This window comes from Bombus pascuorum, unplaced genomic scaffold, assembly GCF_905332965.1.
Source record: "Bombus pascuorum unplaced genomic scaffold, iyBomPasc1.1, whole genome shotgun sequence".
NCBI classification, from domain to species: Eukaryota; Metazoa; Arthropoda; class Insecta; order Hymenoptera; family Apidae; genus Bombus; species Bombus pascuorum.
This window is the reverse complement of record NW_026869730.1, coordinates 546,399-564,165: the sequence shown is the minus strand read 5'-3', so window position 1 is coordinate 564,165 and position 17,767 is coordinate 546,399. Positions and strand designations below refer to the sequence as shown.

General features: G+C 37.8%; 2 protein-coding genes across 2 annotated transcripts in view; one reads left to right on the top strand and one right to left on the bottom strand.

The window, feature by feature from the left end:
- Positions 1 to 17,767, bottom strand: part of LOC132915620 (POU domain, class 6, transcription factor 2-like) — a 128,556-nt gene that overhangs the window by 10,198 nt on the left and 100,591 nt on the right. The gene's annotated exons all lie outside the window — the stretch shown is intronic.
- On the top strand, positions 433 to 1,964 carry LOC132915613 (elongation of very long chain fatty acids protein 6-like). Its single transcript, XM_060975446.1, has 2 exons — positions 433 to 758; positions 1,243 to 1,964. Exons 1-2 carry the CDS (start codon positions 433 to 435, stop codon positions 1,790 to 1,792), a joined length of 876 nt encoding a protein of 291 aa, XP_060831429.1. The 3' UTR covers positions 1,793 to 1,964.

The window sequence follows — 17,767 nt, the reverse complement described above, 5'->3', positions numbered from 1 at the left end:
CTAACATTTTGTAAGGAAACAGATAAATGTTTTGTGTCACTTCTTTTTACAAAAACTTTTAACTTTTATTTCATAAACAGTAGAACATGTATTTCGAATATTATTTTCTAATGTGGTTCAAACTATAAGTTTTGGTCATCTTAAATTTAAAATGATACGAATAATTTACAATAATATTTAGTACTACATTGTAATTAAATACGATAGATAAAGATGATTAATTTATTGGTTTGTATTGTCTTATTACTTCGCTCTGAACATTTTACATTGTCTTTAATACATTATTTATTAAATATTTCAATTTCCATAGTTTTAAAAGAAAAGGTTAACAGTTCTTCTTCTTACATTTTAGTCAATCGACAACGTGGGCGAAAGATTATGTATTTTCTTTAATTCTTTTGTGATCAGTGGATGTGAAAAAAATATTTTACAATGAATAAAGAGGATTCTCTGCAGATCATACAACCTACCTACTCGCATGTCTTCAACTTCGAAAAAACGTACATCTACCCAGACACTCAAAAATGGCTGCAGAAAAATTTTCAGTACTGCTACTACTGCTGTATTATTTACGTGATCCTAATTTTTGGTGGGAAGTATTACATGTCGAGCAGACCAAAGTTTGATTTGAGGGGTCCGCTTGCATTATGGAGTGGATTGCTTGCAGTGTTCTCCATTATCGGATTTTGTAGAACAGCACCGGAAATGTTCTCTACATTGAGACACCATGGCTTTTACCATAGTATTTGCATATCTACGTAATGCTACTTTCATATTTTACCTTTTAATATATTTTCAGGTGAATAGCGATTTTAAAAAATAATTATTAATGAAACGCTATTAATAAAATGAATTGTTATATGAAATAATTTCTTATGCTTGGTATTTAGAGAACATTGATATGTGGAAAGCGTCAGTGAAATAGGAAATATATTTTTAATAGTTGTTTACGATATTATTCATATAATAATTTTCTAGAAAGATTTCACTTATAAATTTGTTTCTGAAATGAGTTCCATCGATTGATATAATCAGTTATGTCTACCAATTCGCAATATATCGACCTATACTATACACATTGGATGATTATATTTCCAAATCAAAATAACAAAGTTCTTATTGTCTCATTGTACGGAACATAATACATGGCTTTGAGTTACATGTCATATTCACAAAATGAATCGATATTTCAAATATGTTAATTTGTAATATACGATAAGAATGGAATTATTTTCTTTTCAGCCACCTTTTGCAAGATCATGTTTCTGGCTTTTGGACATGGGTATTTATCTTATCAAAAATCCCAGAATTTGGCGATACGATCTTCATTGTGTTACGAAAGCGACCATTGACATTTGTACATTTTTACCATCATTTAACTGTTGTTCTTTACCCTTGGTTCACATATGCGGAGACTACAACAGCCACAAGGTGGTATGTCGTAATAAATTACTTTGTTCATTCCTGGATATATTCTTATTATACTTTGAAAGCAATGCAATACAAATTACCAAAAGGCTTGGCCATGATGATTACTACGATGGAGCTGGTACAAATGGTGATTGGTTGCGTTGTAACAATTGCGGCTTACTATTATCGAGAAAGTTGTGGACTTGAATGCTACACTACGCGTAAAAATTTTATATTTGGTTTCGCCATCTACTTCAGTTATTTAATCCTATTTGGAAAATTCTTCTTCAAGGTTTATCTTTCCGACAAACGGAAAAACAAAGTCGGAGAGAACGTTTACGTCAATGGAAGAAAGGAGTGTTATAAACCAAAGACTAGCTAAAGTATATCAAAGTTTTTGAAATCTTTTTCTATAAACGCTTTCTGATAACATTTCGTAAAAACACTTGTAACGTGTTTTAAAAGTCTCTATTAGTTCAAAACGATAGAAATTGGTTGTAACATAATGCCAGTGATAAGATATTTATTTATTGTAAAACATTTAGTGTTTTTGATGTTAATCAAATTTGATGTTAGTCAAATGTGTAATAATTTTATGTTTATCATTCAAGATATTTTAAGAACAAACAATGTAATATCTTGTATAGGGGGGCAGGGCATTGTTCCCCTTCTCTTAACATTTCTGACGGCAGGGTGCGCATGCCGTTCATGCATCGATAACCCTCTCTGGGACCCGAAGCTCATGGGGCAAGCTTTGCATCTAAATTAACCCTGCGCGACATTGCGTGGGGCCGCTATATTTTGGCGTATGGCATCTCGCCCCATAGCTTTGGGAAGCTTCTAGCACAAATTATTCATCCCCATTAAATGGGGGTATCCACATGATGCAAACTAAGGTGCTTTTCCAGGTTCCCCAACGTCATAAAGAAAAGGTGGACTTCCCTTTTCTCGCAGACCGGGCAAGCAACCTCACATCCCCCATTAATGGTACCATGATTTTTAAAATCGTTTCCGTGAACGCGCCTGGTTCGTCAACTATGGTCCCCTCCGAAGTGAATAAATCCGCCACAACGCTTTCGGGACCAAGGCTTGATTTTCCTTACTAATCTTCACAAATTTTTAATTTTCTGTTCCCAAAGCAATTGTTTCAATTGTGTCCATCCCATGTCCATTTCAGCCATATCGTCAACAATATTCTTCCAAAGGAATGGATTCCTCCTTAACCAGTTGTTGTTACCCCTCCTTCACGAATATTCCCGTTGTTCGGCGAGCTGATTATTAATTTAATTATTTTTGTCTTTCGCTCTTTCGGTTCCACACTCCGTTTGGCCATTGACGCCGCGTCCGAGGGACAAAATCGTCCACCTTGCGCGGCGTACATGTTACCGGCGATACCACCCCTCTCAACGCTATCCTCTGGGCAGTCGTGCAAGTCCGAAAAGATCCCAGAACCTCCTCGGCGTGACGACCCCTATAACCATCTAGGGCTACTCTGCCCGCTTCTTGCGAGCATTGCTTCTCCGCAATAGGAGCAGACTGCGAGGAACTCCTGTTGCCCCCTTGGCACCGCTTCCACAACTGACGAGTACCGGCGGTACCAGGAGGTAGGAGTGTGACTTGACAATGACTCTCCAAGGGATCCACAACACGACCGTTAAATAGCGGCATATTGTTTTCAGACATTTGGCTATTTTTCTGTGAATCTTCCAAAAGGAGGACTTATACTTCCGAAATAACCCCCTCGTAGGGACTAATAAATAAATAATGATAAATAATTCAAATACACTTTATCCATCTAAAAATAAATTGCACATCCCGATGGAGCTGCTTAAAACATTCATAATTATTGTTTTTAAGTCGTTGTTTTCAAAACCTACATCGTTTAAAATCTCCTTTGTTCTACTGGTGATAGCCCCTCTACCACCCAGTACCACAGGTAATATCACACTCTCCTCTAGGCCATGCTTTGTTTTTAATTCGTTTAGGCATGCTTGGTTGATTTGTCGGCCTTTTGCTTTTCCGCTTCTTGGAGATAATCTCTATTCTCGTAGCGGACAGTTATGTCGACCACGAGAACTCGTTGCTCGTTTTTCACTACGAGGTCCGGTTTGTACAAATTATCTCCTACTTTCACTGTAGGCTCGACAAATAACTCATTGTTCTTACTTAGTTTTTTGGCGAGGAGGGTTTTCACCTCATCGTACCTTTTGATACGGAGGCGTTTCGTATACTGACATAGCCCTGGGATGTGCCCCAGGGTTTCCGGTTGGGAATGGCACCTCCTACACATTATATCTGTATTTGTATTTGTCCGTGCTAGTGTCACGTAAAATAATAATGAATTTAAGGAGAAAAGAAACTTTTATTTTTCTCTTTTGTTTACAATACACTTCCGAGCTCTAGACGTGACCGTTCAAGACTATCGGACTGCTCTACTGCTCTTACTGAGGAAAACTCGGTGTGGGTGTTCCCTTTGGAATTCAGAACGCGGATTAGTTGTCTACACTTTTTGGTGGAAAAGTGAGGGTAACGATCCGCGATGCCCATTGGTAAATGAATTAGGTAGTAAAGACAAGGAGAGCTAGATATGGCTTGTGGGCATCCTTGTTGTTTGTTCGTCCAGTCGCGGGGAGACGCGTCTCCGTTAGGCGCGTCAACGGGAGTCGTAAATTCCCGTTACGATCTACGGATCGACACCGCGAGCAGGGCGATCCCCTGATTTCAGTTACGACAATAGGGGTGGTTATATTGAAATAACTGTAGTCTTCAGTTATATATTTTTATTTATTTCGCCACTTTTCACAACACTTGGAACGTATATAGAAATATGTTGTAATGGATACCGGTTAACGCGATGAATCCCGATATCGTGTGAAACTATTGGACTAGCTTGCCGAATGAGTGCAAGAACCGTCCGAAGTATGTTGACGCCAAGAATCGACTGTCTCGTTGGCGTGAATTGAAGTTAGTGCCTCGATGGCTAGAATTATACTTGAATGACTTGCTTAGTAGAAGAGCAGAGACTTGACTGTCTGCTTAGTAGAAGAGCAGAGACTTGACTGTCTGCTTAATAGAAGAGCAGAGACTTGACTGTCTGCTTAATAGAAGAGCAGAGACTTGACTGTCTGAGGAGCAGTAGAACAGTGATTGACCCATCTCGTCTTGTTTAGGAGGAAAGCTCGGTGTGGGTGTACCCTTGCTGAACTAAGGACGCGGATTCATTGTTCACACCTTTAGGTAGAATAGTGAGGGTAACGATCCGCGATGCCCATTGGTTTTTGGCCAATATTAATACACATAATGCGAGGAGAAAATCTCCTGCATATTTGGCTCATGGGTGTCCTTGTTCTTGGGAAAAACCCGCCATTTAACGGGACACATCTGCTTTCCCCGTAATTAACAAGAGAGTGCAATAAACATAATGACTGTTCAAATGACCATCCATAAACCGAATAATATTTGTATGAATCGAAAGTAAGTTGAAAAGATTCGGTTTATGGTGGTTCCTTAGGTTACTGCAGGTCAGTTTGATGAGAGATAGGCGTCGGCGGTCAGACCGAAAGGTACGTCGCACTGACCGTCTAGCGCGCCGTAACACTTGTTTATGGGAAAAGTCTTATCTTGCCAGACACCCGCTTTCTCCGTATTAGGTAAGAGTCGAGTGCAACAAACATAAACCGAAAATGTTTACGTGAAGAAAACTGAAACTGAACAGATTCGGTTTATGTCGTCTTCTTAGGCCTGCTGCGAGTTAATGGAACAATAGATAGGTCTTGGCGTTCGGACTACGGGGAATCTCGCAAGGACCGTCACATCTGGCGTACCACATGGCAAAAGGAAAGTTGATTCGTGACACTAGCGTTGTGCGGGTGCCAAAGGTGTTAGTCCGGATCCTTAAGGCACCAATGAAGCGAAATGGCTTTAATAATTTATACTCACTTAGCCATGCGTTGCCAATTTTTTCTTTTGTAAAGTCAGCACCCCCTGGCTAACTGTTTAAATCGACCCATTGCTTCGTATGTTCCCATTTAGCCTCGGAGGAACCGCGGAGGAGCCCCGTTATCCTTCCGGATGACGTAAGTGCTCGCCGGACATGGAGTATTCGGGGAATACCTGCAGAAAATTGGAAGAGAGGTGACCAACACCTGTCACCGCGGTGGAGAGGGCGAGGACACGGCGCAGCACACGCTGGAGTTTTGTCCGGCGTGGGAGGCCCCCCGCCGTATCATGCGACTAGCGATTGGCGAGAGTTTGGACCTCTTGTTAGTTGTGGAAGCGGTGCCAAGGGGACAACAGGAGTTCCTCGCAGTCTGCTCCTATTGCGGAGAAGCAATGCTCGCAAGAAGCGGGCAGAGTAGCCCTAGATGGTTATAGGGGTCGTCACGCCGAGGAGGTTCTGGGATAGCGTTGAGAGGGGTGGTCTCTCCCAGTGCCTAAAGTAAACCTGAGGAATGCCTACCTCAGAATTCAATTCAGACAGCAATTCGAAGAAAGTCCTGAGGCACCCCTGTTGAGTGTCAGGCGGGCCATCATTGGGGGGGGGGGTTAGTCGTTAAGTTCGATACTACCCCAACGCTTCCCAAAAGACTGATTATTCAATACAAAAACTTTCACTGAAATGTAATCTTGTAGAGATGAATCTTCACTGATTAATCAACTCAGCAACGATTGATATAAGTGACTTTTGGATCTTCGCAATGTTAATATGGAATTGGTCGGTATAAAGGAAAGTCTTTTGCCCGGTAGGAATCCTTAAGGAGTTAATTAGAGCGATAAATGCGTATCTTAGTCGATTGCTTGACTAACAAAAAGCAGTGGATGTGTCGCTAATCAACGGAGAAGTTAAGAAGTTGGTTTCGGGTCCCTTTCTCGCGGTTTACAATGCTCAGGCGGATAATAAGGCAAATAAATTGTACACTTTCTATTCTGGAGTTCCCTTTCGACTGCCGAAGAGTGCAGACGTGCCTGGTGCCCGGAGAGGTCTCTCCGTCGAAATCGGACGTGGAAAACAGTGCCCCCGAAAGTGCGAAAAGCGGGGAAAACAAAGCAATGCAACGAGTGCCACCGCTCAGGATATCAAACAACGGTGAAACATACGCCATATACAAAACCATGGAAATCCATGAATGCACAGAAACCGAAATGGATATGACTCAGATGAGTGACGAGAGAAACACCACCAACAACGATCTAACACAACAAGACAAAAGCTGGAAGGTCGTAACTCCCAGCAAAAGAAGAAAAATTACAACAAACGCAAATACTAGGAGGGCTGCAGAAACAGAAAGTAAGCAGTGGCTCCAAGAAAACCCACTACAAAACCCCTTCAGCATACTACCACAAGAGAAGGAACCAGGAACAACTGAAACAACTGAAAAACCAATAACACACAACCCCAAACCACCGCCAATATACATCGATGCGCAAGTAATAGACCCCCTCCTCGAACTGCTAAACAATACGGCAGGCAAAGAAAACTACTCAATAAAACAATTAAAACTGGACCAGGTAAAAGTGCAAACCAACGCCCCAGAAACCTACAGAAAAGTGGTAAAGCTACTAAAGGAAAAAAACGCCGGGTACCACACGTACCAATTGAAATCGGATAAAAGCTACAAGGTAGTAATCAGAGGATTACACCCAAGAACAAACACAAGCAACATATGCGACGAACTAGCCAAAATCGGACACCAGGTAAGAGCAATAAACAACATAACGAGATTTGATACCAAACAACCACTACCGCTGTTCCTAATAGAACTAGAACCGAACAAAAACAACAAGGAAATCTATGACATTAAACAAATCTTAAACAAAATAATCACAGTTGAACCACCCAGACAAAAAAAAGACATACCTCAGTGCATGCGGTGCCAACAATATGGGCACACAAAAAATTACTGCAACAGAAACCCGTTGTGCGTCAAATGCGCAGGAAAGCACCTGACAACTTACTGCCCATATACGGGAAAAATAAACGAGGTAAAGTGCTACAACTGCAACGGAAACCACCCAGCCAGCTACAAAGGCTGCCCAGCCAGAAAAATACTCTAACGTAAATTGTTTCCGCCGCTTAGAAGCAGAACATATAACTACCACCACACACAACAAGACAGGGCAGAAGCTGAGACACCAATAAAAGTACAGTACGTAATGAACAACAACCACAACAATATCAACACCACTGGCAGTCGAAGCTACGCGCAAGCAACCAAGGAAGTAACACCCGTAGCCAACCAAAACCACAACAACAACACCAACGACGCTACAGAAATAAAAGAACTATTAAAACAATCCATCAAAAGCACCGACATGTTAACAAGAACGATAAGCGAACTAAACGAAACATTCAAACAGCAATCATTACAAATCACAGCTATGATACAACTGATAACAAACATGCTAAGCAAAAAGTAAAAACGGACATACTAAAAATAGCTGCCTGGAACTCTAACGGCCTACAACAAAGGGCCATTGAAACCAAAGCATTCCTATACCACAACAACATAGACATACTACTCGTATCAGAGACGCATTTCACAACAAAAAGCTACACAAAAATACCGCACTATACCATATACGATACCAAGCACCCCTCAGGAAAAGCACACGGAGGAACCGCAGTGATAATAAGAAACGACATTAAACACCACCTACACAGCCAAGTTAGTAAAGAACACATACAAGCAACTACTGTTACCGTACAAACTAGCAGCAACCGTCTACAGCTGTCAGCAGTATATGCACCACCGCGACACAAAATTACAGCACAAATGTGGGAAGAATACTTCCAACAACTAGGCGACAAGTTTATCGCAGCAGGAGACTACAACTCAAAGCACACAACATGGGGATCAAGAATCACTACACCTCGAGGCAGAACCCTGGAAAAACACATCAGGAAAAACAATCTCAATATATTATCCACAGGAAGACCGACATACTGGCCGACAGACCTGAGCAAAATCCCTGACCTACTCGACTTTGCAGTCACAAAGGGATTAAACGGAAATAAAATAAATATAGCATCCAGGCTCGAGCTTAGCTCCGACCATACACCCATAATAATAACATACAGAAACAAGCCAATACTCTACAACAACTCAGAGACGCTATGCAACAAATCCACTAATTGGCAAACCTTCAAAGAAATAATTGAAAGCAAAATCAACTGCAACATCCCACTGAAAACGCCCCAACACATCGAACAAGCTGTAACAACACTTACAAAAACTATACAAGAGGCAGCACGGGCAACCACAAAACCAGCAACTACCACTAGACAAACAAAACAAATCCCATCAGACATCCTCGAAAAAATTAGAGATAAAAGAAAAGCGAAAGCAAAATGGCAAAAACATAGAACAAAAGAAAACAAAAAACACCTAAACAAACTCGCAAAGTGTTAAGATTATTCAGTGGATGGATTTAAATAAATGCGTGAGCAAACTGCAAGGTATTGAAAGTGTATATATTGTGACTAGTAAATTACAAAATATGTGGTACAATGTGAGCCTATCCAGATCCTCTCTCTAGCAGCGTTACCCTTAGACTAAAGGCAACTGCCTCAACCAACATCGGACGTGTACCGCTTATGGCCTTTCCTAAACGCATTCTTTTGTCTATGCGCCTTCGAAGACCTTAGGCGGTTGAGAAACCGAAGACCAGATGTTGAGTTTACTCAGAAGTGACGATCACTTCAACACAAAGGAAATAAAAAAACGAAATAAAAGAGCACAACAACAACGAATTCACAAAGTTCATAGAGTCACTATCTGCACACGAGAACTACAACTACTTATTATGGAAAGCCACAAAAAAAAATAAAGAAGGCGATAAAACCAGCCCCAGCAATCAGAAAAGCAGACAACACATGGGCAAGAAGCAACGAAGAGCAAGCCGAAGAATTTTCCATCCACCTATGCAACACATTTACACCACACAACATCAATAACAGCAACCACAATAGCCATACGGACGACGACGCGATAGCCACTAGCACTGCAATCGACAAGCAATACACCATACCCAAAACAACAGCACAAGAAATAAGAAACATAATAGAAAAAACAAAAAACAACAAAGCACCAGGAATCGATCTAATCAATGGCAAAATATTGAAAAACCTCCCTCCAAAAGCGATACGGCTCATTACAATAATATTCAATGCAATACTAAGAATACAATATTATCCTACATTATGGAAACAGGCACAAATCATAATGTTACCCAAACCAGGCAAAGACCCACATGAAGCAACATCCTACGGACCAATATCACTACTCCCCGTGCTCTCCAAAATACTAGAAAAAGTAATATACGCCCGACTGAAACCAATAATAGAGAAGGAAAAACTAATACCAGACCATCAATTTGGATTCAGAAATAAACACTCCACCATAGAACAAATGCACAGGCTTGTCAACGAAATAATACACACAATAGAAAACAAACAATATTGTACAGCCCTATTCATGGACATAGAGAAAGCTTTCGACAAAATAAACCACGAAAGCCTAATACAAACAATCAAGAAACAATTCCCGGAAAAAATATACCAAATAATAAAATCATACATAAGCAACAGAACCTTCACAGTAAAAATCAAGGACGCACACTCCGAAGCAAAAGACATCAAAGCAGGTGTTCCACAAGGAAGCGTCCTAAGACCCATACTATACACACTATACACGGCCAACATTCCAACAACTACCAATAGCAAAATACTGACATTCGCGGACGACACAGCCGTGCTAGTCAGGCACACTAACCCTGTAACAGCAGCCACAATACTACAAGAACACATCACAAAAATAGAAAAGTGGCTACAGGACAAACAAATCAAAGCTAACCCTAACAAATGCAACCACATTACATTCACACTGAGAAAACAGATAACACCAAACATCTTCCTGAACGGCACGCAAATAACACAAACAAGGCAAGTCAAATACCTTGGACTTCACATAGATACACGCTTCACATGGAAACAGCACATCAAATCAATAATAGACAAGATACAGATAGCAAGGAGACAAATGCACTGGCTAACAAGCCGAAAATCCAAACTAAGCACAGAAAACAAACGGAAAATATACAAAATAATCATAAAGCCAATCTGGACATATGGAATTCCACTATGGGGAACAGCAGCAATGAGCGACATAAACAAAATAGAAACAATCCAAGCCAAAATCCTTAGAACAATGGTAAACGCACCGTGGTACGTTAGAAACGAGGACATAAGGAAAGACCTCGGAATACCAACGGTCAAGGAGGAGATTACCAGATTCGCAACAAGATACACAACAAGAATAGAAACACACCCGAACCATCTGGCAGCTGAAACGTGCAACACAACAAACATCGCAAGAAGACTAAAAAGGAAACACCTAATAGACCTCATAAAAGATATAACTTAGAAAAAAAAAAAAAAATAGCTCTATTGACTGAGCTATTAGTCGTTGATACAATCACAAGTTCGGACATTTTTCCTTGTACGTTGAATTTCTTTTTACCTTTAAAACGCAAAAATGAAAATTCAACACCTGAGAACTATTGCCGCATATGATTTAATTCCGACGACGTGAGCCTAGTAATTAATGCAATGCAAGGGAAAAAACGTTAACTAAACTATTAATTTTCAAAATTAATAATATATAATTAAATTTTATAAATCTTAATAAAAAATGACTAATATCTACTAATCATAAAAATATTGGTATAATATATTTTATTTTTGCTATGTGAACAGGAATAATTGGATCATCAGTAAGATTATTAATTCGAATAGAACTAAGACATCCAGGAATATGAATTAATAATGATCAAATTTATAATTATTTAGTTACTAGACATACATTTTTAACAATTTTTTTTATAGTTATACCATTTATAATTGGAGGTTCTGGAAATTATTTAATTTCTTTAATATTAGGATCACCAGATATAGCATTTCCACGAATAAATAATATTAGTTTTTGATTACTACCTCCTTCATTAATAATATTATTATTAAGAAATTTATTTATACCAAATGTTGGGACAGGATGAACTGTATATCCACCCCTTTCTTTTTATTTATTTCATTCATCTCCATCTGTATATTTTTTCTCTTCATATAATAGGTATTTCTTCAATTATTGGATCTTTAAATTTTATTGTTACTATTATAATAATAAAAAATTATTCATTAAATTATGATCAAATTAATTTATTTTCATGATCAGTTTGTATTACAGTAATTCTATTAATTTTATCATTACCAGTATTAGAAAGAGCAATTACTATATTACTTTTTGATCGTAATTTTAATACATCTTTTTTTGATCCAGTAGAAGGAGGAGATACTATTCTTTATCAACATTTATTTTGATTTTAAGGTCATCCAGAAATTTGTATTTTAATTCTTCCAGGATTTGGATTAATCTCTCAAATTATTATACATGAAAGAGGAAAAAAAGAAACATTCAGTAATGTAAGAATAATTTATGCAATATTAGGATTGGATGTCTACGGTTTAATTCACGTTATGTTTCGTTTCTTCCGTCGTGTTGATTTGCTAACCTGAGCGCTTCTTTCTTCCGCAGTTTGTAAATAAAGCCCCACGGAACCTGTTTACTTCTGTGATCACGAAGCTTCGTGTAGTAATTCAGGCCATGCCAAGTCGTAAATACAAACAAAGTAATCACGTACGACGGAACACATTCAGTCAATGCTTGGTCTCTTCAAAGCGCACGTATACTTGACAGAAATTAAAGTTCGATTTTCTTGGACGCGAGACTTTGGATGAACAAATCTTATCTTTTTTTTGTGACGTATTTTTGCACGAGAAATAACCTTTTAGTGGCTTGTACTACAATTTTCTGGATATCCTGTGTGATGCTGAAGTTACCTGTAAGATCACATATCAACACATTTTATAACTTTTTTCTGTTCCAACACAATGTGTGCAACTTTTAAAAATATTTGCTCCATACAAACAATTTATTGATCGAAGGGAATAATGGTCTCATTTTCTTGGCTATTTTACACAAGCTGTGTGTTATACGTAACATGTTAGGATAAAATAATTTTAAACTTCTTCCAGTTTCCAACATATACGAAATCGAATTAGTTACGAACGATAGTTTACAGCAAGTACACGTTAAAAATGACACATTTTTTTGCGGAATTCACAAATCGTGTAACAGTCGTATGATATTGTTTCCTTTGCAATTCTTTATAAACAAATAAATGAAGCGTTGAAGGCTGCTCTTTCAAATAATGTTTAACGATCACGTTTACTTATGTAATAACCGACTTTATCCAACGATTATTTCATCAATTGAAATCCAAGTATATCTTCCTCTAGCGTTCACTTGCTAAGAATATTTTTATTTGCATATTTTTACAAAAAATTTACCAGTATCACATATTTAAATGTATCATATGCAGTCACCATTACTTTCCATAAATCAGTAGAAACGTTATTTTTCCTTGAAATACTATTATACTATATATGTCACTGTATAAATCTTCTGATTTTGCTTCAGCATTTCTGTTGTAAACAACAGTATTGGTGTTTTAACTGAGATATTAGTTCACATGGAACCTAAATCACAAGATTAATAAAAAAAAAGATGTTACTTGCTTCCGGATACGTCGAAATAAACCAGTACTTTTATGGTGTATACGGTCCCAAATTGGAAATATGTGGACGAATTTTGGATCTATGTTATTATCGTTTTTAGCTGTACTTTGCTTTAGGGCAAAATCAAGAATTAATCACTTTTTTTTCCAATCTGTCGCTTTTCGAAACGGAGAATTCGAAAATCCTAGTTTTAAGTTTCGGGATCCAGTGGTACAAAGTCGTGTTTATGTAAAATTTGTGTGATATTTTACGCTTCACTTTGGCCAATAAATTGAATTCTGGAGCTTTCAATGAGTAGAGTTCCTGGAATCACTGACTGCACGTCGATGGTAATCATTTTGGCCTATTGAGTCAAACGTGTTCGGTTACACGTATTTTGTACATATTTGGTTTTTCATTCTGACATGACTCAAGGACACTTGTATAGAGCAAACTCGGATTAGTTCGATTACTTTTTGAAAAAAAGTCTGTAATATTACTGTTTTTTCATATTTTTGTTTTCGGCAAATTGAAGCGTTGCATAAGTAATTTATGAATTGAAATATTTGTTCACTTTTTTAATAAAAAACATTAACGTTTCAAGTGCCTGGTCTCATCCGTATGTTCAGGTTAGAGTGTATAAATGTTGATAAAGAATAGTATCTCCTCCTTCTACTGGATCAAAAAAAGATGTATTAAAATTACGATCAAAAAGTAATATAGTAATTGCTCTTTCTAATACTGGTAATGATAAAATTAATAGAATTACTGTAATACAAACTGATCATGAAAATAAATTAATTTGATCATAATTTAATGAATAATTTTTTATTATTATAATAGTAACAATAAAATTTAAAGATCCAATAATTGAAGAAATACCTATTATATGAAGAGAAAAAATATACAGATGGAGATGAATGAAATAAATAAAAAGAAAGGGGTGGATATACAGTTCATCCTGTCCCAACATTTGGTATAAATAAATTTCTTAATAATAATATTATTAATGAAGGAGGTAGTAATCAAAAACTAATATTATTTATTCGTGGAAATGCTATATCTGGTGATCCTAATATTAAAGAAATTAAATAATTTCCAGAACCTCCAATTATAAATGGTATAACTATAAAAAAAATTGTTAAAAATGTATGTCTAGTAACTAAATAATTATAAATTTGATCATTATTAATTCATATTCCTGGATGTCTTAGTTCTATTCGAATTAATAATCTTACTGATGATCCAATTATTCCTGATCACATAGCAAAAATAAAATATATTATACCAATATTTTTATGATTAGTAGATATTAGTCATTTTTTATTAAGATTTATAAAATTTAATTATATATTATTAATTTTGAAAATTAATAGTTTAGTTAACGTTTTTTCCCTTGCATTGCATTAATTACTAGGCTCACGTCGTCGGAATTAAATCATATGCGGCAATAGTTCTCAGGTGTTGAATTTTCATTTTTGCGTTTTAAAGGTAAAAAGAAATTCAACGTACAAGGAAAAATGTCCGAACTTGTGATTGTATCAACGACTAATAGCTCAGTCAATAGAGCTATTTTTTTTTTTTTTCTAAGTTATATCTTTTATGAGGTCTATGGGTGTTTCCTTTTTAGTCTTCTTGCGATGTTTGTTGTGTTGCACGTTTCAACTGCCAGCTGGTTCGGGTGCGTTTCTATTCTTGTTCTGTATCTTGTTGCGAATCTGGTAATCTCCTCCTTGACCGTTGGTATTCCGAGGTCTTTCCTTATGTCCTCGTTTCTAACGTACCACGGTGCGTTTACCATTGTTCTAAGGATTTTGGCTTGGATTGTTTCTATTTTGTTTATGTGGCTCATTGCTGCTGTTCCCCATAGTGGAATTCCGTATGTCCAGATTGGCTTTATGATTATTTTGTATATTTTCAGTTTGTTTTCTGTGCTTAGTTTGGATTTTCGGCTTGCTAGCCAGTGCATTTGTCTCCTTGCTATCTGTATCTTGTCTATTATTGATTTGATGTGCTGTTTCCATGTGAAGCGTGTATCTATGTGAAGTCCAAGGTATTTGACTTGCCTTGTTTGTGTTATTTGCGTGCCGTTCAGGAAGATGTTTGATGTTATCTGTTTTTTCAATGTGAATGTGATGTGGTTGCATTTGTTAGGGTTAGCTTTGATTTGTTTGTCCTGTAGCCACTTTTCTATTTTTGTGATGTGTTCTTGTAGTATTGTGGCTGCTGTTACAGGGTTAGTGTGCCTGACTAGCACGGCTGTGTCGTCCGCGAATGTCAGTATTTTGCTATTGGTAGTTGTTGGAATGTTGGCCGTGTATAGTGTGTATAGTATGGGTCTTAGGACGCTTCCTTGTGGAACACCTGCTTTGATGTCTTTTGCTTCGGAGTGTGCGTCCTTGATTTTTACTGTGAAGGTTCTGTTGCTTATGTATGATTTTATTATTTGGTATATTTTTTCCGGGAATTGTTTCTTGATTGTTTGTATTAGGCTTTCGTGGTTTATTTTGTCGAAAGCTTTCTCTATGTCCATGAATAGGGCTGTACAATATTATTTGTTTTCTATTGTGTGTATTATTTCGTTGACAAGCCTGTGCATTTGTTCTATGGTGGAGTGTTTATTTCTGAATCCAAATTGATGGTCTGGTATTAGTTTTTCCTTCTCTATTATTGGTTTTAGTCGGGCGTATATTACTTTTTCTAGTATTTTGGAGAGCACGGGGAGTAGTGATATTGGTCTGTAGGATGTTACTTCATGTGGGTCTTTGCCTGGTTTGGGTAACATTATGATTTGTGCCTGTTTCCATAATGTGGGATAATACTGTATTCTTAGTATTACATTGAATATTATTGTAATTAGCCGTATCGCTTTTGGAGGGAGGTTTTTCAATATTTTGCCATTGATTAGATCGATTCCTGGTGCTTTGTTGTTTTTTGTTTTTTCTATTATGTTTCTTATTTCTTGTGCTGTTGTTTTGGGTATGGTGTATTGCTTGTCGATTGCAGTGCTAGTGGCTATCGCGTCGTCGTCCGTATGGCTATTGTGGTTGCTGTTATTGATGTTGTGTGGTGTAAATGTGTTGCATAGGTGGATGGAAAATTCTTCGGCTTGCTCTTCGTTGCTTCTTGCCCATGTGTTGTCTGCTTTTCTGATTGCTGGGGCTGGTTTTATCGCCTTCTTTATTTTTTTTTGTGGCTTTCCATAATGAGTAGTTGTAGTTCTCGTGTGCAGATAGTGACTCTATGAACTTTGTGAATTCGTTGTTGTTGTGCTCTTTTATTTCGTTTTTTTATTTCCTTTGTGTTGAAGTGATCGTCACTTCTGAGTAAACTCAACATCTGGTCTTCGGTTTCTCAACCGCCTAAGGTCTTCGAAGGCGCATAGACAAAAGAATGCGTTTAGGAAAGGCCATAAGCGGTACACGTCCGATGTTGGTTGAGGCAGTTGCCTTTAGTCTAAGGGTAACGCTGCTAGAGAGAGGATCTGGATAGGCTCACATTGTACCACATATTTTGTAATTTACTAGTCACAATATATACACTTTCAATACCTTGCAGTTTGCTCACGCATTTATTTAAATCCATCCACTGAATAATCTTAACACTTTGCGAGTTTGTTTAGGTGTTTTTTGTTTTCTTTTGTTCTATGTTTTTGCCATTTTGCTTTCGCTTTTCTTTTATCTCTAATTTTTTCGAGGATGTCTGATGGGATTTGTTTTGTTTGTCTAGTGGTAGTTGCTGGTTTTGTGGTTGCCCGTGCTGCCTCTTGTATAGTTTTTGTAAGTGTTGTTACAGCTTGTTCGATGTGTTGGGGCGTTTTCAGTGGGATGTTGCAGTTGATTTTGCTTTCAATTATTTCTTTGAAGGTTTGCCAATTAGTGGATTTGTTGCATAGCGTCTCTGAGTTGTTGTAGAGTATTGGCTTGTTTCTGTATGTTATTATTATGGGTGTATGGTCGGAGCTAAGCTCGAGCCTGGATGCTATATTTATTTTATTTCCGTTTAATCCCTTTGTGACTGCAAAGTCGAGTAGGTCAGGGATTTTGCTCAGGTCTGTCGGCCAGTATGTCGGTCTTCCTGTGGATAATATATTGAGATTGTTTTTCCTGATGTGTTTTTCCAGGGTTCTGCCTCGAGGTGTAGTGATTCTTGATCCCCATGTTGTGTGCTTTGAGTTGTAGTCTCCTGCTGCGATAAACTTGTCGCCTAGTTGTTGGAAGTATTCTTCCCACATTTGTGCTGTAATTTTGTGTCGCGGTGGTGCATATACTGCTGACAGCTGTAGACGGTTGCTGCTAGTTTGTACGGTAACGGTAGTTGCTTGTATGTGTTCTTTACTAACTTGGCTGTGTAGGTGGTGTTTAATGTCGTTTCTTATTATCACTGCGGTTCCTCCGTGTGCTTTTCCTGAGGGGTGCTTGGTATCGTATATGGTATAGTGCGGTATTTTTGTGTAGCTTTTTGTTGTGAAATGCGTCTCTGATACGAGTAGTATGTCTATGTTGTTGTGGTATAGGAATGCTTTGGTTTCAATGGCCCTTTGTTGTAGGCCGTTAGAGTTCCAGGCAGCTATTTTTAGTATGTCCGTTTTTACTTTTTGCTTAGCATGTTTGTTATCAGTTGTATCATAGCTGTGATTTGTAATGATTGCTGTTTGAATGTTTCGTTTAGTTCGCTTATCGTTCTTGTTAACATGTCGGTGCTTTTGATGGATTGTTTTAATAGTTCTTTTATTTCTGTAGCGTC